We start from the raw sequence: 27,227 nt of genomic DNA on the forward strand, positions 1-27,227 counted from the left end.
GCGCCTGAGTGGCGCAGTCGGTTAAGCGTCCGACTTCAGCCAGGCCACGACCTTGCGGTCCGTGAGTTCGAGCCCTGCGTCAGGCTCTGGGCTGATGGCTCGGAGCCTGGAGCCTGTTTCCGATTCTGTGTCTCCCTCTCTCTCTGCCCCTCCCCCGTTCATGCTCTGTCTCTCTCTGTCCCAAAAATAAATAAAAAAACGTTGAAAAAAAAATTTAAAAAAAAAGTTTTTTTTAATGTTTTTAGTTTTACTTTTGAGACAGAGACAGAGCATGAACAGGGGAGGGGTAGCGAGAGAGGGGGAGACACAGAATCTGAAGCAGGCTCCAGGCTCTGAGCTCTCAGCACAGAGCCCGACACGGGGCTTGAACTCACAGAGTGTGAGATCATGACCTGAGCTGAAGTTGGACACTTAACTGACTGAGCCACCCAGGCGCCCCTCTGGTGGTATTTTTATAGGGATTGCATTAAATGTGTAGATTGGTTTCTGTAGTATAGACATTTTAACAATGTTCGTTCTAATCTATGAGCATGGAATGCTTTTCCACTTCTTTGTGTCATCTTCTGTTTCTTTCATAAGTGTTCTATAGTTTTCGGAGTATAGATCTTTCACCTTACTTATTCCTAGGAATCTTACTGTTTTTGGTGCAGTTGCAAATGGGATTGATTCCTTGATTTCTTTTTCTGCTGCTTCGTTATTGCTGTATAAAAATGCAACAGATTTCTACACATTGATTTTATATCCTGCTACTTTGCTGAATTTGTGTATTCTGGTAATTTTTTGGCAGAATCTTTCAGGTTTTCTACATAGAGTATCATGTCATCTGCAAATAGTGAAAGTTTGACTTCTTCCTTGCCACTTTGGATGCCTTTTATTTCTTTTTGTTGTGTGATTGCTGAAGCCAAAAGTTTATAGTTCTATAGTTAAAGTTCTAATTTATAGTATTTTGAATGTATTTGACCCATAAAGATTGTAAGAATATAGTCACTCTTTGGTTATAGCTGAAGGGAATCAAGTTTTTGATATGTTTTAATAGATTACAATATGAATTACAGAATATTTTAATATATCATGATATACATTTTAGTAATCATCTTGTGATAAATTTTAATTACTAAATAGAGCCCCACTCCATATGATGCATGTATTGAAACTTCTTTTGTAACCATTTCTCTATTATGTGTTTTGAAAAGGTAGTGAAATGATTTAATAATACTTAACTCTTAGCCCAGTTTTTAATTAGGAAATGATACCAAACTCAAATCATAGTTTTAATTTTATTATTTGTATTTTTAGGGTAATATACATCCCAATTTAACTCTTAATTGAAGATAATTTATGAGAGTACATGAGATTCTTTTTATTTTAGTAGTCGTATTGTAATTGTTTCATTTTTAGTTTATTTTTGTTGGAGTATAATTGATATATATATAACATTTTGTTTCAAATATGTAACATAATGATTAAATATTTGTATATATTGCAAAATGATCACAGTAAGTCTGGTTCGCATGTCATCATACATTAGAAATTAGAAAGAAATTAGAAATTTTTGTTTTCTTGTGATAAGGACTTTTAAGATTTATTCTCTTAGCAACTTTCCAATTATACATTACAGTATTATTATCTGTAGTCACCATGCTGTATATTACATCCTCATGACTTATTTTATTTATTTTATAACTGAAGGTTTGTAACTTCTTATAGCTTTCACCCATTTTGCCCACCTCCAACCCCTACTCGGGCAATACCAATTTTTTTGTATCTAGCTTGATTTTTTGTGTTTGTCTTTTTTTTTTTTTTTGAGTCCACATATAAATGAATTCTTACAGTATTTGTCTTTCTCAGTCTGACTTATTTCACTTGGCATAATGCCCTCAAGTTCCATACATGTCACAGATGGAAGATTTCATTTTTTGTGGATGGATAACATTCCATTTTATACACGTGCATATGTACATATATATATATTATCCATTCATCAGTCATGGACAGTTAGGTTGTTTCCATGTCTTTTCTACTGTAAATAATGCTGCAGTGAAGGTGGGATACAGATCTTTTTGAGTTAGCGTTTTTGTTTCCTTCAGATAAATACCAGAAGTGGAATTGCTAGATCATATAATGGTTCTATTTTTAATTTTCTGAGGAACTTCCATACTCTTTTCCATGGTAGCTGTACCAATTTACATTCCCACAGTACATGGGGCTCCCTTTTCTCCACATCCTTGTCAATGTTTGTTATTTCTGGTCTTTATAAGTGTAGCCATTCTGACAGGTATAAGGTGGTATCTCATTGTGGTTTTGATTTGCCTTTCCATGATGATTCGTGATGTTGAACTTCTTTTCATGTGTTGATTGGCTATCTGTATGTCTTCTTTGGAAGAGTGTCTATTCAGGTTTGCCTTTTTTTAAAAATCAGACTATTTGTTGACTTGTATGAGTTATTTATATATTTTGAATATTAACCCCTTGCTAAATATATGATTTGCCAATATTTCTCTCATTCAGTAGATTGGTTTCCTTTTTGTTTTGTGGACTAATGTCAAGGAGTTTATCTCCTATGTTTTCTTCTAGGAGTTTTATGGTATCGTGTCTTATATTTAGGTCTTTAATCCACTTTGAGTTAATTTTTTGTATTGTTGGCAAGTTTTATTCTTTTTCCTGTGGCTGTCTAGTTTCCCCAGCACTGTTTATTGAAGAGACCGTCTTTTCCCCATTGTATATTTTTGCGTCCGTTGTCACAGATTAATTGTATGCATGAGTTTATTTCTGGGCTCTATTCTGTTCCACTGCTCTGCATGTCTGTTTTGTGCTAATAACGTACTGTTTTGATTACTATAGCTTTGTAATACAGTTTGAAATCAGGTAGTGTGATTTGTTCTTTCTTCTTTCTCAAGATTACTTGAATCTTTTGTTGATGGGTACAGACTTTTGGATCACTTATTTCTGTGGAAAAGCCATTGGAATTTTGATAGGGATTGCATTGAATCTGTAGATTGCTTTGGGTAGTATGGACATTTTAACAATACTAATCCTTCCAGCCCATGAACATGGGATATCTTTGCATTTATTTTTGTCTTCTTCAGTTTCTTTTCTAGGTAATTTATTCTTTTTGATGCAATTGTAAATGGGATTTTTTATTAATTTCTCTTTCTGTTAGTACATTATTAGTGCATAGAAACACACCTGATTTCTGTCCATTGATTTTGTATCCTGCAACTTTACTAAATTTGTTTATTCTAACGATGATTTGATGGAGTCTTTAGGGTTTTTTATATATAATGTGTCATGTGTCAATAGACACAGTTTTACTTCTTTTCCAGTTTGGATGCCTGTTATTTCTTTTTCTTGCCAATTTGCTCTGGCTAAGACTTTCAATACTATGTTGAATAACAGTGGGAGGAGAGTGAGCGTCTTTGTTTCTGATCTTACAGGAAAATCTGTCAGCTTTTCACCACTGAATATGATGTTAGCTGTGGGCTTGTCATAAATGGCTTTTATTATATTGAAGTATGTTCTCTCTCTATTTGCTTTGTTGAGAGTTTTTATTGTAAATGGATGTTGAATTTTGTCAAGAATTTTCTGCATCTATTGAGACTGTATGATTTTTATCCTTCATTGTGTTAATGTATCATATCGATTGATTTGTGAATGTGGAGCCATCCTAGCATCTCTGGAATAAATATCACTTGATTGTGGTATATGATCCTTTAACATATTGTTTAATTTGGCTTCCTAATCGTTTGTTGTGTGTGGATTTTTGCATTTACATTCATCAGGGATATTGGCCTATAATTTTGTTGTCATGTGGTATCCTTGTCTGGTTTTGGTGTCAGGGTAATGCTGGCCTTGTAAAATGTGTTTGGAAGTGTTATTTCTTCTATTTTTTGGAAGGGTGTGAGAAGTTTTGGTATTCTTTTTTGGATGTTTGATAAAATTCACCTGTGAAGCTGTCTGGATCTTGACTTTTGTTTCTTGATTATTACTTTTGTTTCTTGATTGATCAGGTTTTATGTTTCTTCATGGTTCAGATTTGGTAGTTTGTATGTTTCTAAGAAGTTTTCTTTTTCTTTTAGGTTTTCCAGTTGTTGGTGTATAATTGTTCTTAGTAGTTACTTATGATCCTTTGTATTTTCATGGTATCAGTTTTGTAATGTCTTTGAGGCTCTTTTTTGATGGATGGAGGGGCTACCAAATCTCTTCTTTAACATAGCAGCAGAAAATTTAGATAGTAGGGTTTTTTTATTTGTGCTTTAGTGTTTTTTGGTTACTAACATCCTAAAATGAAATTGTTTATGCTCCTTTTATTTTCAGTAGTTGTGTTTACCTAGTTTTTATGGAAGTATTTCCATAGTGTAAATAATCGAAAGTGAAAAGTTGTATATTATAGGACAGACATGTTAATTATGATTGAATAGTATCCTCAACATTGACTTAAGTTTTTCTTCTTTAAAGAACTGCACAGTGAATCCAAAGGAAAGTATCCTGAAAAGAGTGAAGGATATTGGATGCATCTTTAAAGAGAAATTTGCTAAAGCTGTGGGACAGGGATGTATGGAAATTGGATCACAGGTAACTTGAGTTCATTTCGATTGGTGTCACTATAATAGAAATAATTTCAAATATAATGTCTTTCCAAATTGTGAAAATATTACAACAATATTTGTCTTATATTGGTAGATTCTGTATCTTACCTGCCTGTGTATGCTGCTGCTTATGGAAAATTTTATAAGAAAATGCCCCTTACACTATTACAGAAACTAAAAGTAAACATGTAGAAGTTTTTACACAAATTGTAGAAATTTTTTAAAAAATCAGTAGAAAAAATTAAAATCTTTGATACTATTAAATTTTTGGTGTATAGTCTTTGGCTTATACATATATGAATATTCGTGAATGCATATACCTCTCTGAATGGGATCATATTATACCTGCTATTTATCGGTGGTAGTGATATCATTTTACTACTATTATTATTTCAGAATATCTAAAACCAGTACATTGGGTAAAGATATGGGCTCTGAATCAGAACCCTGGGTTTATATCTGGTTCTGCCATTTATGAACTGCCATTAAACTTCTTTGAGATTTGGGTTTCTGTATTTGCTCTGCTTCATTGTGTGGAAATAGTGAGGTAACATAAAAATATGTTTGAAAACTATAATCTGTATACATTTATTTCAGCATAGTGAGGTTATATTTGGATGCTAATAGTGTTTTAAATGTATTTATAAGTATTTTTGGTTATATATGAAATTTATGCTTATAATTTGAATGAAGGAATATGGTTTGTGTGTGTATATCTAAAATTTTGTTATTCTTTGAACTAATAGGAACTATTTATTTGGTTAAAACTTTTTGCGGGTAACATCAGTTGGGTCAGATTATTGCCTTTTCCAGTTTTATGGACAGACTATTCTCAGTCCTGGAGAGCTAATGTGAAAATACGTAACCTAGGCCACAAGAAGCATTACGTTAGTATATAAAAGAGTTAACCCTAGCACCATGTATATAGTGTGTGTGCGTGTGTGTGTGTGTGTGTGTGTGTGTGTGTGTGTGTATTGATTGATATGGACTGAAGTGGAAATGAAGGAAAACCAAGTACTGGACCTTCCCTCTTGATAATTTATTGGGAATTTAAGCATTTTATACTGAAGTCTTAAGTTTTAGACAAGCTAGTTTTTGTGGTGTCTTGGTATTCAGTTTCCTAAGAAGTATCAGAAATATGTTTCAAGAGAAAACTTCTTTAAAATTAATAATTATGATTTTTAAAGTAGTGGAATCTAATTTTTTTTCTTTCTAGAGATACAAACTTGGAGTCCGATTATATTACCGAGTAATGGAATCTATGCTTAAATCAGTAAGTTAAAAAGAACATAATGGAAAGAAAATTTAATGCTGACATAAAAAAGACATTAACTAAACATTTTTTATATCTGTTTTAGGAAGAAGAACGATTATCCATTCAAAATTTTAGGTAAATTCTTTAGTTTTAATAAAACAATTTCTTCTTTTTATAAAAGTAAATGTTTCAAAATCATTCTTTTTCTTTTCTTTAGTAAACTCCTGAATGACAACATCTTTCATATGTCTTTGTTGGCATGCGCTCTTGAGGTTGTAATGGCTACATATAGCAGTAAGTTAAATTTTAGTCAATAAACATTTTAGTTCAGTTTAAAGTTTAAAAAACTTACCTAAGGTGTGGTGGGTTTTTTTTGGGGGGGTGGAGTTAAGGGGATGATATGCATATGTTAGATCAGTATATACTGAAGAATATAAGTAGTCACCATAAATCATTTAAATGTGTTATCTTAATTATTTCAGGTCATCTTGGGAATAGTATTTCAGTAGGCTCTTATTCTGGGCTATCCTGAATCTAGGAAATGAACCTTTGAAATCCCTTTCAAGACAGGAGATTGTGAATTTCCAAGGAGTACAAAAAGTAGCATTTCCCTATACGGAAACACTGCTATAGACTTTATGGCAGTGAGAGCAAAGATTGGAGCTATGGTTCACCAGATAAATGGAACAGAAGCCACTGATGGTGTTTTTTAAATGATACAATTTTAGACATGTATTGTTTTGCAAATAATATTGTAGATATTAAGAAGTCTTGTTTGTGAAAACAAAAGAAAATTTACCTAGGGTACAAATACGCAATAAAAGAGAAACTTAAAACTGCTCAACATATGTGGAAAACTGTGAATCCTCATTAATAACCAGAAAGACACATTTAAAAGAGTTGCTGTTTTCTAACCAAATTAGCAAAATTTTAAAGAATCCTTCCCTCCCAACATCAGGGATTATTGAGGTTGTTAAAATGGATATGCTAATGCATTGCTGGTTAGATATTATACTCGTTCCTGATATAAGGGTAGGGTATTTAAATCTTTGAAAATCTGATAGAAGCATAAGCCCTCTATTTAGGAAAAACGTGTGTAGACATACACCCAAAATTTAGAAGCCTATTTCTTTTGGGTCCTTGGACTCCACAATAAAAATTTTGCTCTAGGAGCACCTGACTGGCTCAATCTGTACAGCACACAGCTCTCAATTTCATGGTCGTGAAATCAAGCCCCATGTTGGGCATGGAGGCTACTTAAAATAAATTAAACAAAATGAAAAACAAATCTGCTCTAAATAGAAATTTTTGTGTAGCTTTTCTGCTGTGTTTTTTTTGTTTGATAAAACCTTCCAAGCTAAAAATACATAATTCAAGGCTTAACATTTCATACCTAAGTTAAACTTTTTCTTTCATTTTTAGGAAGTACATCTCAGAATCTTGATACTGGAACAGATTTGTCCTTCCCATGGATTCTGAATGTACTTAATTTAAAAGCCTTTGATTTTTACAAAGTGATTGAAAGTTTTATCAAAGCAGAAGCCAACTTGACCAGAGAAATGATAAAACATTTAGAGCGATGTGAACATCGAATCATGGAATCCCTTGCATGGCTCTCTGTAAGTAACTAGCTAAAACAATTAAAAATATTGATATGCAAATGGATAACAGTTATCTGTTAGAACTATTTGTTAAAATTTACCTGAAGAGCAAATGCAATTTAATGAACACTGTAATTCAGTGTATATCCCAAGAATCAAGTGGAATATTAGCATGGAGTTTTCTCTTTTACTTGGGCTCCCTAGACCATCCGCTACAATGATTTATTTAGGAATAGCTTTAATTAAAACATGGTACTTTAAAGCAAAGCAGAATAAAGTATTTGAGCAGTATATTTAAAGATGGCATATTTGAAAATTTAAATGCTCTTAAATTCTAAAAAAAGGTAAAAATTAAGATTATGCTATTTAAATGATTTAAAAGTATAGTTTTCTGGTTGAATTTATTTGGATTTTTTTTGTTCTATCATTAAAGATAGTCCAAAACCCTATAGTATTGTTTGATTACAGTTATTGTTTATAGCATTGTAGGAGCACAAATCATATTCTCTAGGTATTTTATTTATAGCATATAAGCTATTGATAAGGCTTTTGTTTCATAAAGATGGCAATAGTAAGATACTTATTTGAATTTCTTCTGTGTTATGCTTTTTAAATCTCCATAGTTGGGTAATACTTTGTGACTCACCAGATTTGTAGATTAATATGGGGTTGGTTTCTTTTGAAAGTTTGTTCCATGCTAAGCATGTAACTTTTCATTTATGCTAGTATATAGAAATGGCAATGAAAACTTTGACTTTAGTTACACTAGAATTCTAATCTATACATGTAAGCCTTAGTTTAAATTTTTTGATGTTTTAAAAGTTTAATGGCTAAGAGATAACTTATGTCTTAGTGTTTTCTTGCATTGCTGTAGGGATAGAGTAGATAGAACAGGAGAGAAGTAAGCCAAGTAGATAGAAAGCTGTTGCATTGCTATAGTTGAATTTAGTAACCCCATTATACAGGAGCTTCCACTTTATAAGATCAGGAGTAGTTAGGAGAAATCTAGGTGATTTCTGAGGGATTAAATGAGAATGGCAAAAATGAATAAATAGGTAAAGAAATTAATAAAGAGTACTTTTCAGAGATTGATATGCCCTCTCCTTCTAGACATTGAAATCAAAACATTACTGTATCATATGAAAGTGACTGTTGTCATTTCTTTTAAAGAATTAGGTTTTTTTTTTTCCATCAGTACACGTCTGCAACATGCCTTGCATTGGGGTAGACATTGTGAAGATACAGAAAAGACATGGGCTCTGAAACTTATGGAGGAAGTAGTAGACATTTACTGTTTATAAATTGCTTGTGTTCAAGCCTGTTTAGTTCAGTTACTGGTGTTCTAGGATTCTAAACAATGTTCCTTTATTTTTGAGAAATTTTGGAGAAAAAGTGACATGCCCAAAGCCTAGAAAAGGGTATCATATATTAATACAATGATATGGAGGTCATAAGCCTCTAAATTTAAATTCTAAATGCAGTTGGTATTGCTAGGGGATGAAGTTATAGATGATTTTTATTGTCATATATTTTTAATATGTCAAATATTTAATATTTAATATGTCACATATTTTACTTCTAAAATGTTTACCTTTTTGATAAGGGAATAGGGTAACTGTGAAGATAAGTCACACTACACAAATAGAATACTCTGAATTTTTCCCATGAGAATAATTGACATTTTAGAGAAGGTACATACCATAGATATATCTCAGCTTTCGCAGATTGTTTTTTTTTTTAATTGAAGTATAATATATATGCAGAAAAGTATATATAACAAGTTTATAGTTTGATGAATTTTTCACAAATTGAACACACCCATGTTGCCAACACCCAGATCAAGAGAGAAAACTTTAATAATTTTTTGATTCTGTATCATAATACAATTTTTTCATTAAACTGTAGATTCAAACAATGTTGTTTACCCAGGGAAACATCAAGTGAGGTACTACTTACTTTTCCTTCCAACAATTTAATGAAAGGAAGAACATCATTGGATTTTAATGGTTGCATGGGGAAAAGTCTTAGCATCTTTGCTACACAATCTTGAGATTTAATAAATCAAGAATAGAATAAGGAAAAAGCACACCTTTCTTTGTTTCAATACCAGAGAGTTTAACAGGTAATATATAAGTATAAAATGCTAAAAAGTCTATTGGAAAACTTAGTGAACTTTTGTTCTATGGAAATTTAAAGAAATTAGAGGCAATTTAGAACAAACCATACCTAAGAGTTAGATTAAATGACTTCCAGATGTTTAAGCCTTTTAAATCACTTAAGCAGTTTATAATGCCAGTAGATGATGAGGTGAGATTTGGATATCTTTCTTTTAGTGTATTCAAAATTCATCAGATTTCTCTCAATAAAATCTTTATAAACCAAAGTACATTGGGTATTTTATTTTCTAAGTGGTCTTTCTTTCTGGGGATATTGTGGACTCTTTCTGTTGATCTCCTTGCATTTCTAACTTCCTTAAGACTATTTCTCTGGCAGCAACTAGAGAAATCATTTTAAGATGCAAATCTCAGGGTGCCTGGGTGACTCAGTCTGTTAAGTTCTGACTTTTGATTTCAGCTCAGGTCATGATCTCATGGTCATGCAATCGAGCCCTGTGTTGGGCTCCATGCTGAGTGTGGAGCCTGGTTGGGATATTCTCTCTCTCTCTCTCTCTCTCTCTCTCTCTCTCTCTCTTCCTCCCTCTCCCTCCCTCCCTCCCTCCCTCCCCTTCCCTTTTTTTTCTCTCTCTCAGAAGAAATAAATAAACATAAAAAACCAAATCTCATAATGCTAACTAAACAAAAACCTTCTGTGAGGGATCTGTATATCTGGTAATGATGGAGGAAGAGACTACCATACGACTCCCCTCAAAAAAGCTATGAAACCTCTATGTAATCCAAAAAGCAACTGCCTGAAACCCCTGGACAGGAAGAGTAGACAGACTCTTTAGGCGTGAAGGGGACCCCTGAGCTGGGAAGGAAGCTTTTTAGGTGAGAAGTTATAATAAGATGGGGTGGGGCGGGGGGTGCCAGTGGGAAAACTGTAGGCTTTCAGGCCAGGGAAACTAGAAAACTGAAGCTGGGGAAACCTTGGCTACTGAATAGAATGGACAGATTTTGCAAAGGAAAGAGCCAGAGAAAGAGTGCCCAGATTCTGTCTACCCATATCTCTGTCTGAGACCTAAGTTATTGCAGTGTAATAAATTCAAAGCAGCTTAATGAAAGACAAAGGATCTGAAGTGAGACAGGTGCTAATGCCCAAATAAACAGTTTATAGTTCAAGTTCAGCAAAAATAATTGTCTGCTTAAAAACAAAACAGTACTCATTTGAGGGAAAAACGACAGAATCCAGAATCTTTACAACTTAACATTTATGACATCCAGGATACAACTTGAAAATTACCCAGCCTGTGAAGAGGGTCAAAGGAATCAGGTGGAGGTTTTTAAATTTTTTTCTTAATGTTTATGCATTTTTGAAAGACAGAGACCGAGCACAAGCAGGGGTGGGGCAGAGAGAAAGGGGGGCACAGAATCTGAAGCAGGCTCCAGGCTCTGAGCTGTCAGCACCAGAGACTGACGCGGGGCTTGAACTCATGAACTGCGAGATCATGACCTGAGCTGAAGTCAGATGCTCAACTGAGTCACCCAGGCACCCCGGATGCAAGTTTTTAGAATGGGAAATTTATTTAGGTCAACTCTTTGATCCCTCAAGGTTCTCTTTTGGAAGCTTTGTCTCCTTTTTTCTTGTATCAGCAGTTCAAAGTATGGTCTTACACTTCCTGGTGTCCCTCAAACCATTTTAGGGAATCTGCAAGATAAAAAGTATTTTTATGTTGCTATTCAGATGTTACTTCTCTTTTTTACTCTGTTGACATTTATATCAGTGACGTAAGAGTGTTGGCACCTTTGTAGGTATTAGATCAGCATCCAACTGGCGAGTAGTCATTGTATTCTTCACCACCACAAACTCTCAATTAAAATACAGAACAGTCAGTTTTATTTAAGAATGTCATTGGTGAACCAGTAAGAAGTATTAATTTTATTGAATCTCCATTTTCACGCACACATGGTTCAAAACAACTGACAATAAATATTGCCAATGGTGAATTTTGAGTTTTCAAGTGAAAATTAGAATTTTGTTAAGCTTGTATCCACTATAAGCATTCAGAGACTTCTGATGAAATCAGTGGTACATTAATAAATGTGACTTGATATCGTATAAGGAGATTTGTCAACATTTGTAAGATCTCCATAATTCAGTGAAGGGCAGAGAGAGAGGTAGAAAATCCCAAGCAGGTTCCATGCTGTCAGCATGGAGCCTGACTTGGGGCTTGATCTCACCAACTGTTAGATCATGACCTTAGCCAAAACCAAGAGTCGGACACTTAACTAACTGAACCACCTAGGTGCCCCAGACCAACAGATTTTAAGGTCTCAGAATATGAAAAGTTTATTTTTGTTTATTGATGTTGTTCCCCATTCCATATTGCAATTAACCTTTAAGGAACTATAGCTTGCCAAGTTTTAGGGTAGTATCAAAGAAATATATCCATTATTATCTGAAAACTGTATTAAAACACTCCTTTTTCCAACTACCTATTGTGTGAGGCCAGGTTTTCTTATGCAAGCAACCAGTACCTTGTTGTTAGTGCAACAAAGTAGATATAGAGACAGTTATGAGAATTCAGGTCTCTTCTAGGAAACCAGAGATTTACAAGATTATAAAACAGTGCCAGTGTGCTCACTAATTTTTTTTGAAAAATATGGCTATTTATGCTTAATATATAATGAGTTTATAAAATATTAACATATTATTTAACATATATTAACATACAATGGTTAATTTTGGTTCTTTAAGTCACATTCTTAGAAATTTTCTGTTTTGAATTAAACTTAATTTTAAAAATTACTAATACAGTAAATATTGAGAGATAAAGTCCACATGAACAAAGTTTTTTGGGTCTTGAATAATCCTGAGTAATTTTAAGAATGTAAAAGTGTTATGAGTCCAAAATGTTTGAGAATGTCTCCCTTGTATTCTCTTCTCCATTCAGACTTTTCTTTTACTATAACTCACACAACCACGTTTGTTTCTGCCTATCCCTGAGTCTTTATTCACTTCATAGGCCCAATTTAAAATACTTTCCCTGCCTTTTTATTTACCGGAGTTTTAGTTCTACTTCCACTTTGTTTTTCATGATCATCCTAGTCTGTAGTCATTCTTCCTCCTTTACAGCCTTACAGTGTCTATTTATACTACTTATTAGTCATTTATAAACTTTGTATCTTATTACCTGTGCATGTCTCATGTTAATTGTGTTACCGTATATAAAGCACTCAGAACAGTATCTGACATCATATTATGCATGTGCAATTTAATAAGTGGGAAGGAAGGATAGAGAGGGGTCAACTAATGATGAAATGTAGGTAGTGTCTTTCACTAAGATACCTGGGATTGGATGAAATTTCCTTGGAAAGATGAATTTCATTTAATTATGTTGAGTTTGAAGTGATTGTAGGTCATTCAAGTAGATGTGTCCAGTAGCAGTTGGTTATGTATGTCTGGAGCTTAGGAAAGAAATCTAAGCTAGGAATATGAACCTGAGAGCTGCTGACACATATATAATAACAGTTTCTACCCTTTATTGACAGTTCATCTTGTGCTAGGCACTGTGATGAGTAGTTCTTTTATTTTTTTAATGTTTATGTTGTGAGAGAGAGCATGTGCGCACAGGCATGTGAGGGGGAGGGGCAAAGAGAGAGAATCCCAAGCAGGCTCCACACTGATGGTGCAGAGCCAGACACGGGCTCAAACCCACGAACTGTGTGATCATGACTTGAGCCTAAACCAAGAGTTCGACACTCAACCAACTGAGCCACCCAGATGCCCTGTGAGTAGTTCTTTTAATATTTAATTTTTATGATGATTTTTGATGTAGTATTCTAAATGAATAAATTCTTAGAAAATTTCAATAACTTGTCCTAGACCACACAAGTTAAATGCAAAGCTGTGGTTTGAACACAAGTCTCTCTGGCTCTGAAGCTGTTAATCTGTATGTTTTTACCAAGTAACTAAAGTTTGGAGAATGGATAAGATCACCTAAAGAGAAAATGTAGTACAGTAGTTCCTTCTTATCCACAGAGGATGTGTTCCAAGACCCCCAGTGGATGCCTGAAACCATGAATAGTATTATGTATTGTTTTTCCTATACATATATACCTGTGATAAAGTTAATTTAGTATTAGTAGGCATAGTAAGAGATTAACAACAACAAAAAATAAAATAGAACAATTGTAACAATATACTCTAAAATTTGTGTGGTCTGTCTCAAAGTATTTTATTGTATTATAGTCACCCTTATTCTTGTGATGATGTGAGATGATAAAATGCCTATGTGATGGAAGTGAGGTGAATTTAGGCTCCTACTGACTGTCCGATCATACCCTACAAGGAGAATCTTCTGCTTCTATGCTGCAGTTGACTGGGTAATTGAAACCATAGAAAGCAAAACTGCAGTTGAGGGGGACTGCTGTCTAAGAAGAGAAGGTGGCTAAAGATAGAATCCTGAGGCTCTCTGACATTTAAGAGCTAGACAGAAAAGAGAAGCCTACAAAAGAGATTGAAATAGAACAGCTAGAGAGATAAGAGGAAAATCAGAAGTGGTGTCATAAAGAGAAAGACATTACAAGGTCTGAGTCAGTGGTTGCTGTTTCAGATACTATAGGAGCAGCCAGTAAGAACTGAAAAGTATTCATTCGTTTGGGCAACAAGGCCACTGGTGATGGTAGCAAGGACTGTTAATAGAAGTGGTAGAGGCAGGAGTAGGTTGCAGTGGAATTTTGAAGAGATGTGAATGAGAGATAAAGTGGAGACAGTGATTGTAGATAACTTTTATGAGAGTCTTGTCTGTGAAGGGAAATAAAGATACAGCTGCCAAGTGTGTGAGGTGGAGGGAAGATTATTTTTCAAGATGGGAAAGGTAGGATTAAATGTTGATGGAATAGAGTCACTAGGAGTGTTCTGAAGTTGCTGGATGACACATTAGTGGGTTAAAACACCCGTTTTATTTTGCTCATGATTCTGTGGGTCAGGGATTTAGGAAGAGTTTGACTGGGCAGTTCATTCCTGACGGTGTGGTATCAGGGGCAAGATCCACCTCCACGTGCTTCTTAACTCACAAGTCTGGCGCCTGGCTGCCCCTCATACATGGTCACCTTTTCTTTCCTCCCTTCTATTTTCCCTACTCCAGGTGGCATCTCACAGCATTTTGGTTTTAGGGTAGTCATTTGTCTTACATAGCAGCTGGCTTCCAAGAAGCTTCTGAAAGAACTGTAGCTGAAAGCTGTATTCTGTTGGTGAGAGGAATCACAGGTCCTGTCCAGATTCAAGGGGCTCCCTTGAATAGGTGTCATGTCTTGTTTGAAGAGAGGCAGGGTGGACATCTGGGTGGCTCAGTCAGTTAAACATCTGACCGGCTTAGGTCATGATCTCATGGTTCATGGGTTCAAGCCCCATGTCAGGCTCTGTGCTGGAAGCTCAGAGCCTGGAACCTGCTTCAGATTCTGTGTCTCCCTCTCTCTCTCTGCCTCTCCCCCTCTCTCTCTCTCTCTCTCTCTCTCTCTCTCTCAAAAATAAATACTAAAAAAAAAATTGAAAGGGAAGCAAGGTGGGATGGCAAATATCGTGTGGCAAAATGGAAAGAACGGAAGCAGTTACCAGTAAGGTTGGTATGTGGGTGCCATGGCAGAAAATGAGGAAGTTTCCATTTGATGGCTTTATTTTTATATATAAAATAGAGCTGAGTAGTTTGCTGAGGATGAGTTGATAGAGGGTAGAAGGGAGTCCAAAGTAGTATAGTCAGAAGTTTGAGGAGAGTGCATACAATTTGAAATTGTTGCTGAGGAGAATAATAGAACTGAGTGATGAAAGATAAGAGGATTACCTAGCAGCACTGAAGGAAATTTTGAAGGTAGAAATTTTAAATTTGTAGTGCCACCCCAACTCTTTGTGGTGGCATGATTTTTTCCAGCACCACCTAGCAACTAGATGTAGGATTAGAAAAGACCAACAGCTAGATTGACCCAGGATATTAGGGTTTGCCAACACAGATGTGGTAGACTGATAATGGGGCAAATAAAGTGAGGAAGTTGGTCAGAGTGATTAAAGTGGTAAGTTTAGTAGTTTCAGTTGCATAGAAGAGATAGGAGGCTGATGGAGAAAGTGGAGGTTTTAAGAAACCTCTTTTAATGAAATTTAATAGAAAGAGATTTCAACTTCATATTCCAGAGCTAGAACATTTCTGCATAGTTTACTGTATTCTAAGAAATAAACTTAGGAATGCATAAATGAGTTGGAATGCACATGAACACCACTGGAAATGAGGTGGTCAAGGAACCAAGAGGCTGAGTGAACAGTGAAGTCACCCAGGACATGTGTTAGGACGAGTGTGGACTAGGGACCAAAGTCTTCAATACTTGAAGGAAGTGACCTTGAGATAAGAGGTTCTAGGAGAGGCAGAGGGTTAGAGAGTTCCGAAAAATTAAAAGCCCCTGTCTTAATTTTTAAATAATCTCTTTAACAAAACCTAGTTTATTGTCTTACATATAGAATTTAGGTGCATAAACAATTAGAATTATAATGTCTTCTTGATGAATCTACACCTTAATTATTATGAGATGACCCCTTTTATCACTGGTAATATTCTTTGCTCTGAAAACTGCTTTGTCTGATATTAGTAAAACCACTCCAGCTTTCTTTTCATTAATACAAGCTTGGCATATTTATCCCATCCTTTTACTTTTAACCTATTTGTGTCTTTATACTTAAAGTAGATTTCTTATAGGCAATGTGTACAGTTGAATTGACTCTTGAACAGAAGACTTTGAAATGAATGGGTCCACTTATACCCAGATGTTTTTCTGTACATATAGTGCACTATTATAGATACTGTATTTTCCTTTCTGTATAATTTTCCTAATAACATTTTTTCTAGCTTGCTTCATTGTAAGAATACGGTATATAATGTATATAGCATATAAGATATGAGTTGATTGACTGTTTATCTTATCCATAAGGCCACTGGTCAACTATTGTCTTTTCGAATCGTCATTCTGACAGGTGTAAGGTGATAGCTCATTGTAGTTTTGATTTGCATTTCCCTGATGAATACTGGTTGAGCATGTTTTCATGTATCTGTTGGCTCTATGTCTTCTTTGGAAAAATGTCTATTCAAATCATCTACCCATTTTTGATTCATATTTTTTTTTTAGTGTTGAGTTGTATGTATTTTGAATATTTATGTATTTTGAATATTAACTCCTTGAGTATGTCATTTGCACGTATCTTCTCCCATTCACCAGCCTGCCCTTTTGTATTGATGATTATTTTCTTCCCTGTGCAGAAACTTTTTATTTTCATGCAGTCATAACAGTTTATTTTAGCTTTTGTTTTCCTTGCCTTAGGAAACATAGCGACAAAAATGTTGCAATGGCCACTATCAGAGAAATTACTGCCTTTATTTTCTTCTCAGAGTTTTATGGTTTCAGGTCTTATATTTAGGTCTTATATTTAGAAGATAGTTTATTTGAGCTTTTTCTTGTTTCTTAAGGTAGGTCTGTGTGTGCTTTGGTTTCATTTTCTTCATGTTTCACTTGCTTAAAGTTGTTGGATATGTGGACTTTATAGGTTTCATCAAATTTGGAAATTTTTATCTATTATTATCTTAAAATATTTTAGTTGACTCCTCCCACCCCTCCCTTCAGGGATTCCAGTCATAAATATATTAGGTGACTTGAAGTTGTCTCACAGCTCACTGATCTTCTATTTTGTTCTTGTTTTTGTTTGTTTGTTTTTTCCCCCAGGTGTTTTGTTGTTCATTTTAGATAGTTTCTATAGCTATATCTTCAAGTTCATTAATTTTTTCTTCTGAATGTCTAATCTGCCATTCCATCTATTGCACTTTTAATCTCAGACACTGTATTTATCATCTTGAGGTTTTATTTGAATCTTTTTTTATGTCTTATAAACTCTCTTTAATGTAATGGGGAAAAACATGTTTGGGCTTTCTTTGATTTTCTTGATCATGTAGAATATAGTTAGAATAACTTTTAAAGTCCCTGCCTACATATTCTAGCATCTCTGTATTTTAGGTCAGTTTCTATTGACTGATACTTCTCCTTTTTAATATTTCCCTGCTTTTCTTTGTCTGCTTTGTAATTTCTTATCAGATACCAGACTTTGTGAGCTTTACCTTATGGAGTCCTAGATACTTTCATACTCCTTTCACTGTGCTTGAATTGTGTTTTGGTACACAGTTTAGTTTCTTGAAAATAATTTGACCCTTTTCAAGGCTTTTGTTATTGTTGTTTTTAGACAAAGCCAGAGCAGTCTTTAATTTATGACTAATTTGTAACACCCTTCTGAGTACTCTACCTCATGTTCCATGTATTAAATAGGTTTTTCCACTTTGGGTGGTAGAAATCAGAATTCTTCCTGGACCTGTGTCAGCTTCAGGAATGGTTCTGCTTTTCCCACTGGCTTTTTCTTTGGCTTCAGTAGTTTGTATGCACTGACGGGTTCTCCTCTGAAGAAGACTTGAGACTAACCCTCTGCAGATCTCTGGAGCTCTCTCTTTGCACCTCTTTACTTTCTGTGTAACTCTCCCTTCTCTGGTATTCTGCCCAGCTAATTTTAGCTACTTTGGCTTCCTTGAATTCTCAGTTCTGATTCAGAACTGAATCTTCAGTTCTGTGAGAGGGACCTTTGGGTTTTATTTCAGTGTCTTCTCCTTGTGTTGTAGCCTGGGAATTCTCTCCATGCAGTAAACTGAGGCAGCGGTCAGGCTTACCATTTGTTTTCTTTCTCTCTGGGATTACTGTCCTTTGCTGCCTATTGTTCAGTGTCAGAAAACAATTGTTTCATTTATGTAGTTCAATTTTGGAGTTGTTGAAGACAAGTCCTATTTGTTACTTCGTCATCATGACTGAAAGAGTTATGCATAGTATTTACTGATAACATTTTTACAAATATGCCTGCTTAAAGAATATTTAGGATACCCTAAATATTTTATTTCTGTTTTCCTATATTAAATACATCATATCTTCTGAATAATACTGCTATGAAGGGGTACTTATATGGAGATCATAGAAGTACTAGTTATTAGCTATTGTTTTACTTTTAATAAGTCCCAAGAAAGTTAAGTATCCTTTAATTGTTGTTAAATATAGCTGACTCATTACAATGGATTCTGTGGTACTACTTTTCTTTAGTCACCAAACATTAGTGGATTTCTTCCTTCAGTTACACAACTTTTACATAAGAAAAAACTTAAAGTATTTCTTTTTTTATTATTTTTCCAAACTTTAAATGAAAGCCTGTTTTACATAGCAGTATAGTTATAATGAATGGCTTATATTTTTAGAGTTCCAATTTGATAACAAACTTACAAACAAATTTTTAAGCTTCTTTTGAACTGCCAAACTTGACAGGAAGTGAACACAAAAGGCAGAAAAGCCTGTGGCTCTGAAAAAGCCAAAAAGGATATCTGTTCTATATTTGTATGGTAGATCATTAACCTCTCATGCACTTTACACAAAGGTTTTAGTATTTACCACAAGACATTGTTTTTTTAAAAGAGGTACATTTTTCTGAGAGCTGTGTCTCAGGAAAGTGAGTGAACTGTAAGATAATGATTAAGTCATATAGAACTCTTTTCTAAAAATATGGGTAAGGATAATGAAATACTAAGATGCCATGTATTATATTTATATAACAGCCATGCTACTATAATGGAAAATATTCTATGGGGTTTTTTTTATTTTTCCATTCTAAATCTTTGAAATCTTGTGTATTTTATTAATATGAAATTTATTGTCAAACGGTTTCACTACAACACCCAGTGCTCATCCCAACAGGTGCCCTCCTCAATGCCCATCACCCACTTTCCCCTCCTCCCCACCCCCCATCAACCCTCAGTTTATTCTCAGTATTTAAGAGTCTCTTATGGTTTGCCTCCTTCCCTCTCTGTAATTTTTTCCCCCCTTCTCCTCCCCCTGGTCTTCTGTTGAGTTTCTCAGGATCCACATATGAGTGAAAACATATGGTATCTGTCTTTCTCTGCCTGACTTATTTCACTTAGCATCACACTCTCCAGTTCCGTCCACATTGCTACAAAAGGCCAGATTTCATTCTTTCTCACTGCCAAGTAGTATTCCATTGTATATATAAACCACAACTTCTTTATCCATTAATCAGTTGATAGACATTTAGGCTGTTTCCATAATTTGGCTATTGTTGAAAGTGCTGCTGTAAACATTGGGGTACAAGTGCCCCTATGCATCAGCACTCCTGTATCCCTAGGGTAAATTCCTAGCAGTGTTATTGCTGAGTCATAGGGTAGATCTATTTTTAATTTTTTGAGGAACCTCCACACTGTTTTCCAGAGCGGCTGCACCAGTTTGCATTCCCACCAACAGTGCAAGAGGGTTGCCATTTCTCCACATCCTCTCCAGCATCTATAGTCTCCTGATTTGTTCATTTTAGCCACTCTGACCAGCGTGAGGTGATATCTCAATGTGGTTTTGATTTGCATTTCCCTGATGATGAGTGACGTTGAGCATCTTTTCATGTGCCTTTTGGCCACCTGGATGTCTTCTTTAGAGAAGTGTCTATTTATGTCTTCTGCCCATTTCTTCACTGGATTATTTGTTTTTTGGGTGTGGAGTTTGGGGAGTTCTTTATAGATTTTGGATACTAGCCCTTTGTCCGATATGTCATTTGCAAATATCTTTTCCCATTCCGTCAATTGCCTTTTAGTTTTGTTGGTTGTTTCCTTTGCAGGGCAGAAGCTGTTTATCTTGATGAGGTCCCAATAGTTCATTTTTGCTTTTAATTCTCTTGCCTTTGGAGATGTGTCAAGTAAGAAATTGATGCGGCTGAGGTCAGAGAGGTTTTTTCCTGCTTTCTCCTCTAGGGTTTTGATGGTTTCCTGTCTCACATTCAGGTCCTTCATCCATGTTGAGCTTATTGTTGTGAATGGTGTAAGAAAGTGGTCTAGTTTCATCCTTCTGCATGTTGTTGTCCAATTCTCCCACCACCATTTGTTAAAGAGACTGTCTTTTTTCCGTTGGATATTCTTTCCTGCTTTGTCAAAGATTGGTTGGCCATACTTTTGTGGGTCTAGTTCTGGGGTTTCTATTCTATTCCATTGGTCTGTGTGTCTGTTTTTGTGCCAATACCATGCTGTCTTGATGATTACAGCTTTGTAGTAGAGGCTAAAGTCTGGGATTGTGATGCCTCCCACTTTGGTCTTCTTCTTCAATATTACTTTGGCTGTTCGGGGTCTTTTGTGGTTCCATAGAAATTTTAGGATTGCTTGTTCTAGCTTTGGGAAGAATGCTGGTGCAATTTTTGTTGGGATTGCATTGAATGTCATGTAGATAGCTTTGAGTAGGATTGACATTTTAACAATATTTATTCTTCTAATCCATGAGCACGGAATGTTTTTCCATTTCTTTTTATCTTCTTCAATTTCTTTCATAAGCTTTCTGTAGTTTTCAGCATACAGATCTTTTACATCTTTGGTTAGGTTTATTCCTAGGTATTTTATGATTCTTGGTACAGTTGTGAATGGGATCAGTTTTTTTATTTGTCTTTCTGTTGCTTCATTATTAGTGTATAGGAATGCAACCGATTTCTATACATTAATTTTGTGTCCTGCAACTTTGCTAAACTCATGTATCAGTTCTAGCAGACTTCTGGTGGAGTATATCGGGTTTTCCATGTATAGTATCATGTCATCTGCAAAAAGTGAAAGCTTGACTTCATCTTTGCCAGTTCTGATGCCTTTGATTTCCTTTTGTTGTCTGATTGCTGACGCTAGAACTTCCATATGTTGGGTTTTTAAAAGCACTTCATGAGTTACTTAAAATAACCATATATTTACTTTTTCTTTGCCGGTTAAGAGAAAACATTTTAATTTTTGAAAATCTGATTCTTTCTGAACATATACCTAAGGCTTTAACCTTTCTCACTCTGACCCAGTGTGTTCCTAATTTCTTGCCCTTAACTCCCATAACTAGTAGTCTTTTAAGATTTAAGAGACTTGACTTCATTATTCAAAACTGAAATTATTTTATTTTGTTCTAAATACAACTCTTCTTACCAATCTGTATTTTTACATTACTTTTCAAGTCATCCAGGCTTAAAGACTGAGTATTCCTTCCTTCCTTTTTCTCTATAGTTAAATACAGAATCTTGAAAATTTAAAGAAATTGTACATGTCTCTTAGATTCATCTTACTATTTTTAAAATCTTATTTTCATTTAAATTTCCTTAGATCTTTTATTTCTTACATTTAATTTATTATATGCTCCTGTTTGGTCTCCCAGCTCTGCCACTAACCTCCATTTAAACTTTGGTGCCAAGTTAATATCCCTAAATACTTATTCATGCCACACCCCAGTGTAGGAACCAATAATAGATCCCTATTGCCATTCAGAAAAATTTAACCTCTTTTCCCTGGTTGTGGTAATCTGGCCTTTCCTAGCCTTACTCCTATTCCTCAAACAGTTACCATAGCCAGATAACTCTTTCATCTGTGGAGCAAACCACACTTATCCAGTGAGAGATAGCCTGCCTAAAGTGGGACGTGGAATCAGATGACCTGGCTTTATGTTCTAACTCTTCCATGTGCAAGTTAATGTTTTTGTTTTAGTGTCGTGCTTTGTAAATTGAGATAGACCAAAATATTTCCCTCCTTCTAGCTCAGATATTTTGTTTCTATAAAACCATTTAAATATTAATAATTATTTGCTAATACTGAGTGTATATTCATATTCCTTTAGATTGCTTCATAATTTATTAAATATTGAAGGAAGTTTTCTTTCATAAAAAGGTTACATAGTGATCTCATTTCCCTATACTCCTTCAGCTCATATTTTCCCAATTCTGTTTGGGCCATACCTGGGTATTCTGTACATCAGATATTTTAAAGGAATTGTACTTGTCCCTGTGAAATATGTAATGACATGGGAAATGGTCCCTGGTCTTTTTTTTTTTTTTTTTTTGCTTTTGAGACAGAGATTGCACATGCGCGCTTGAGCACATGTGAGTTGGGGAGGGGTAGAGGGAAAGGGAGAGAGAGAGAATCTTAAGCAGTCTCCATGCCCAGCCTGGAGCTGATGCGGGGCTGGATCTCATGACTGTGAGATCATAACCTGAGCTGAAATCAAGAGTCAGATGCTTAACAGACTGAGCCACCCAGGTGCCCTGTGGTTTTAATATAATATGTTACTAGAATCCATAATAATTTAGGGTTGATAACATTAGGGATTTGGATCAACCTTCAAGGAGATTGAAGAGAGGGATAAAAATGAGGTAAAATGGAAAGCTAAATCTGTTTTTAATAGACCGAAATATTAGAACTGAGTTTTCTCTCAGTTTTTAATAAAAGATTCCAGGTATGCCTGTTGTCTTCTATAAGAATGAACAAATGTAGAGCCTGAAAAGGGAAAGTAAAGAAATGCAGTATCTTAGAAATAAAATTTTTGATAGCGGCCTTGTTTTCTATTAGTTCTCTAGAGAGAAATAAAAAATATAGATTTCCAGAAAAACCACAAAGATAAGGATACTTAGTGCATCTGAATAATTATTCACTGAAATGTGAATAGATGATTGCTTAAAAATATCTAAGAATATAAGCTCAATTTAGTAAAATAATTCTATTTCTTCATAGTTAAGAATCAGTGAAGCATTAAATGGTTTTTTATATTGTTCCTCATATGTTAAAAAACAGTAAATGGAAAATCCAATGTAACTTAGATGACTGTTAGCAATCAATGCAAGTATTCTCCTGTACTAAATGCTGATGTGAGCTTGAGTTCTTGTTCTTGATCCAGATCTATTTATGGTCTTAAACATAAAATCTTTCCTTGCCTAAACCTTCACTTAAGTGCCTTCTAGTCTTGCATCCCATGTTTGACCGTGTAGTTTATTCTTTTCTCTCTGCATTTGCCTCCTTCTTTAATCTTTAGAACACTCTGACACACACGAGTAATGGCTAGAGTTCACTTTGGAAGAGACTTGCCCATTCATGTTTCTCTTTCTTCTCCCCTATTGTCAATATTGTACATTTTACTTGTTCATGAATTGGCACAAGGGACTAAAGAAATCTGGGGACGTTAAAAAAAAATCAACAACTCAGAAATGTCTCCTAAGTGTACCTCATAGAAACTTGCTTTAGGAAGCAGTGCTTTTAAAAAGCTCATCACTGGCTTAATTCTTTAGAATTTTTCCTGATCACATACAGACCTGCATCAAAATGATCCTCACTTATGCATTTAACATTTCAGTGTAGAAATCATAATAGATAATACTTGCGTGTGTGCTCTTACTGGCACTATTAAAAGTGCTGAAATGTGTTAACTCATTTGCTTTGTAAACTCTGTGAAATAGATGCTGTCATTATCACTATTTCACAGGTGAGGAAACTAAGGCACAGAAAAATTGAGAACCTTTTCCTTATAAGGTGTCACTGAACTCCAGCATTGTTAAATGTGGGCAGTGTTTGCTGTTATACTGCAGTTGGAATTCATTATATTGCAGGTCCGCAAAACTAAGTTGATGACAGAGACAGAATTTTAACTTGGGCTCTCTGGTCCCGGAGACTGTGCTCTTAACCTCTGTGCTGTCTTATGGTGTGTATTAGTTTATTGTTGGATATATTGAGTGTTGTGATTAGTTTCTTTATTCATGTTTTATTTGTGTTTGTATCTTTCTTTCTGTGTCACTCTGCTGTAGTGGGAGGAACCTGGGCTTTGGAGTTACCAGCTCTCAGTTAATTTTCACAGAAGGTAAATGAAACTATCCCTAGTTTACAGATAAGGAAAGCTAAGGTTCAGAGATACTATATAACTCACTTTGGTGTGATTCTGAACAAGTTATGTCACTGCATCTCAGGTTTCCTTGTCTATAAAACAGGGATAATAATATTTATCTTTCAGAGTTAATGTACAGAATAAATGAACATTTATGAGAGTGGTATATTTTAGAAACAGCACAATTGTTAGTTTCCTTCATTCCCTTTCTTCTATACAGTGATTTTTTTTTAAGAACAGAGAACTGAGAATACAGTTAAACAGTATTAGATCTGTTTATCCTCACTTACGAAATGTATGTAGAGCTTTTCTCCTGAGGCGCTGCCCTCCTCATTGCCTTTTCAAAGTGGAAAAAGTTCAGAGGGAAAAAGGTGTAACTGAACTCCAGCATTGTTAAATGTGGGCAGTGTTCACTATTATACTGCAGTTGGAATTTGTCATATTGCTTTAGGTATGAATCATGTCAGTAATTACCCGAGGGCAGTGTTAGTTCATTATTCAAGTACAAACAAGAAGGGAGATAGCAATTGTAGAAGAATAGCTCAGAAAGATCCTCTGTACTTATTAACCTGTGGACATGGAAGCAACTGTACTGTTGTTCAGAGCGTCTTCTGCAAGGTCATGACGCTAGAAAATTGCTTGAATATAATCTTAGAATTTTCAGTTTCTAAGCTTATAGTCATATCCTGACTATAATACTGAGGAAGGGTTCTGGAATCTGGATATGAAAACAACAAAAACTAGAAATACCTTATGAGATATGTATTTCAATTAATACAGTTTCTAAATTCCTCCAGAAAAATAAGAGGCTATTAATAATAATAAGTTGAGTAAAATTTTGGAAACACTCTAGGACGTTTACTCCTAAATCATCTAAGCTCAGTTACTTTTCATAATAAAATAGAACCAACTTTTTGACATTTATCTTTTCCAAATATTTATGGCATGTTTTTAGAACTCTGAACTGTCACAATCTAGTCTGTTTCAAAATGCATGTCAGAAAAAAAAAAAACAACAACAAAAAACAAAATGCATGTCAGTAGCCCTTGTGTCTGTGGTTTTACTAATTTACTTATTGTCAGCAGTAGCCAAATATCAGAAGTATCTATGGTGTCTTTCTATAACTGTGGATTTAGAACATAAGGGAATGTAGAGTAGGAAACAGCTGGATTTGTTTCTCTTCCAAAAAAAATTTTTTTCTTTTTGCTGAGTTTCAGTGTTTCTTGCCTCTGTTAAAGTATAAAAGATAATTTCTCTTTAAGATTTGATAATACTCTAAGAATTTTTCAAAGTCTAACATAAATCTGTCTTGCTATCTTTTATTTAAGTTTATTTCCTTTTTGGAGTTTAATATCTGGTAATTTATATCCTTACTAATAAATTAATAAAAACTTGTTATTTTTGTTAATATCTGATCATTATCTTGCCCTTTCTATGTTTTAAGATAATTACCTAAAAGTTTTCATTTACATACTAAGTAACACTAGTTTCTATAACTTAAGTTTGTCATTTTGTTTTTTTTCTTTTAAACAGTAAAAATGAGAAAGGTGGAAAAGTAAAATGACTCATCTTTTACTAATACATGAGTCCTAAACAAAAATTAACATTGGATTCCCTAATCCAATACTAAGATCTTGAAAATACCAACTTTTTCTTAAAAATATACACTCCTGGGGGCGCCTGGGTGGCTCAGTCGGTTAAGCGGCCGACTTCGGCTTAGGTCATGATCTCGCGGTCCATGGGTTCGAGCCCCGCATCGGGCTCTGTGCTGATAGCTCAGAGCCTGGAGCCTGTTTCAGATTCTGTGTCTCCCTCTCTCTGACCCTCCCCCATTCATGCTCTGTCTCTCTCTGTCTCAAAAATACATAAAACATTAAAAAAAATATATATACACTCCTGTAGAACACCTTGGTTGCTCTGTCAGTTGAGCATCTGACTCTTGATTTCAGCTCAGTTTGTGATCCCAGAGTCGTGGGATTGAGCCCCGCTTCGGGCTTGGTGCTGAATGTGTGGCCTGCTTGGGATTCTCTCTTTCTCTCTCTCTCTCTCTCTCCCTCCCTCCCTCTCCCTCCCTCCCTCCCTCCCTTCCTCTCCCCCTCTCCCCAGCTTGCACATGCATGCTCTCTCCAATAATAATAATAGTGCAAAAGTTTACATTTTTTTAATTATCTTTGTAGCAGGCATACTGCACACTTTCAGTACTATGTACTTTTAGGATCTAACTCACATATTTAAAGTCTTCTGAAAATAAACTTTCCCACAGTCCAGTTTCAAATGAAGAATAAATGGCCTGGGTGGATGGAGATTGCCATGATAATGCAAAAATGATATATCTGACCTTTGTAATTATTTCTGTAGGAACAACAACTTTTTCTACAATCTCTTACAGACCATTTATCATCGTCCCTATTTTTGAATACATGCCCATATTTTTCCTTCTCTTAAGTAGCTAAGATTATATCAAAATTATGTGTGTGTCAGTCTAAAGAAGTCTTAAGAGATCACAACACAAAATGTAGCATTTTTTGCCCAACAGTTTTGAAACCAGTTATGTTGGCCATCAGCAAAAATCACATATGTAATATACATTCCAAAAGGTATAATTCCTAGCACTCTGTTTCAATATTCATTTTTATTTGAATAAACTTCTTTTGACAAGTACTATACATAAAATCCTTTCCCTGGGAAGCCTAAATTTTAGTCCAATGTGAATATTTGGTACTCCTGTAATTAAATAAGAGTTCTTTATTTTAAAATAAAGAATTATAATAAAGTGATTCATAGGTTTTTATGACCTATTAAACTATGATCTAACAATTAATAATTGGTTTAAAATATTTTTTAAAGAAAATAAGTTGAAAGTTATATTGTTCATGATACAAGGATTTGCTACACTTTGATGAAAAAGCCCTTT

General features: G+C 34.8%; 1 protein-coding gene across 7 annotated transcripts in view; it reads left to right on the forward strand.

The window, feature by feature from the left end:
• Positions 1-27,227, forward strand: part of RB1 (RB transcriptional corepressor 1) — a 191,510-nt gene that overhangs the window by 97,748 nt on the left and 66,535 nt on the right. For all 7 annotated transcript variants that reach the window (XM_060637193.3, XM_060637194.3, XM_078433693.2 and 4 more), the window contains 5 exons: positions 4,456-4,572; positions 5,803-5,859; positions 5,945-5,976; positions 6,059-6,135; positions 7,264-7,460. In XM_060637193.3, coding sequence (XP_060493176.1) covers positions 4,456-4,572; positions 5,803-5,859; positions 5,945-5,976; positions 6,059-6,135; positions 7,264-7,460 — 480 coding nt within the window. The remainder of the gene's footprint in view (positions 1-4,455; positions 4,573-5,802; positions 5,860-5,944; positions 5,977-6,058; positions 6,136-7,263; positions 7,461-27,227) is intronic.

The sequence above is a fragment of the Panthera onca genome, chromosome A1 (assembly GCF_046562875.1).
Source record: "Panthera onca isolate mPanOnc1 chromosome A1, mPanOnc1 haplotype 2, whole genome shotgun sequence".
Taxonomy (NCBI): domain Eukaryota; kingdom Metazoa; phylum Chordata; class Mammalia; order Carnivora; family Felidae; genus Panthera; species Panthera onca.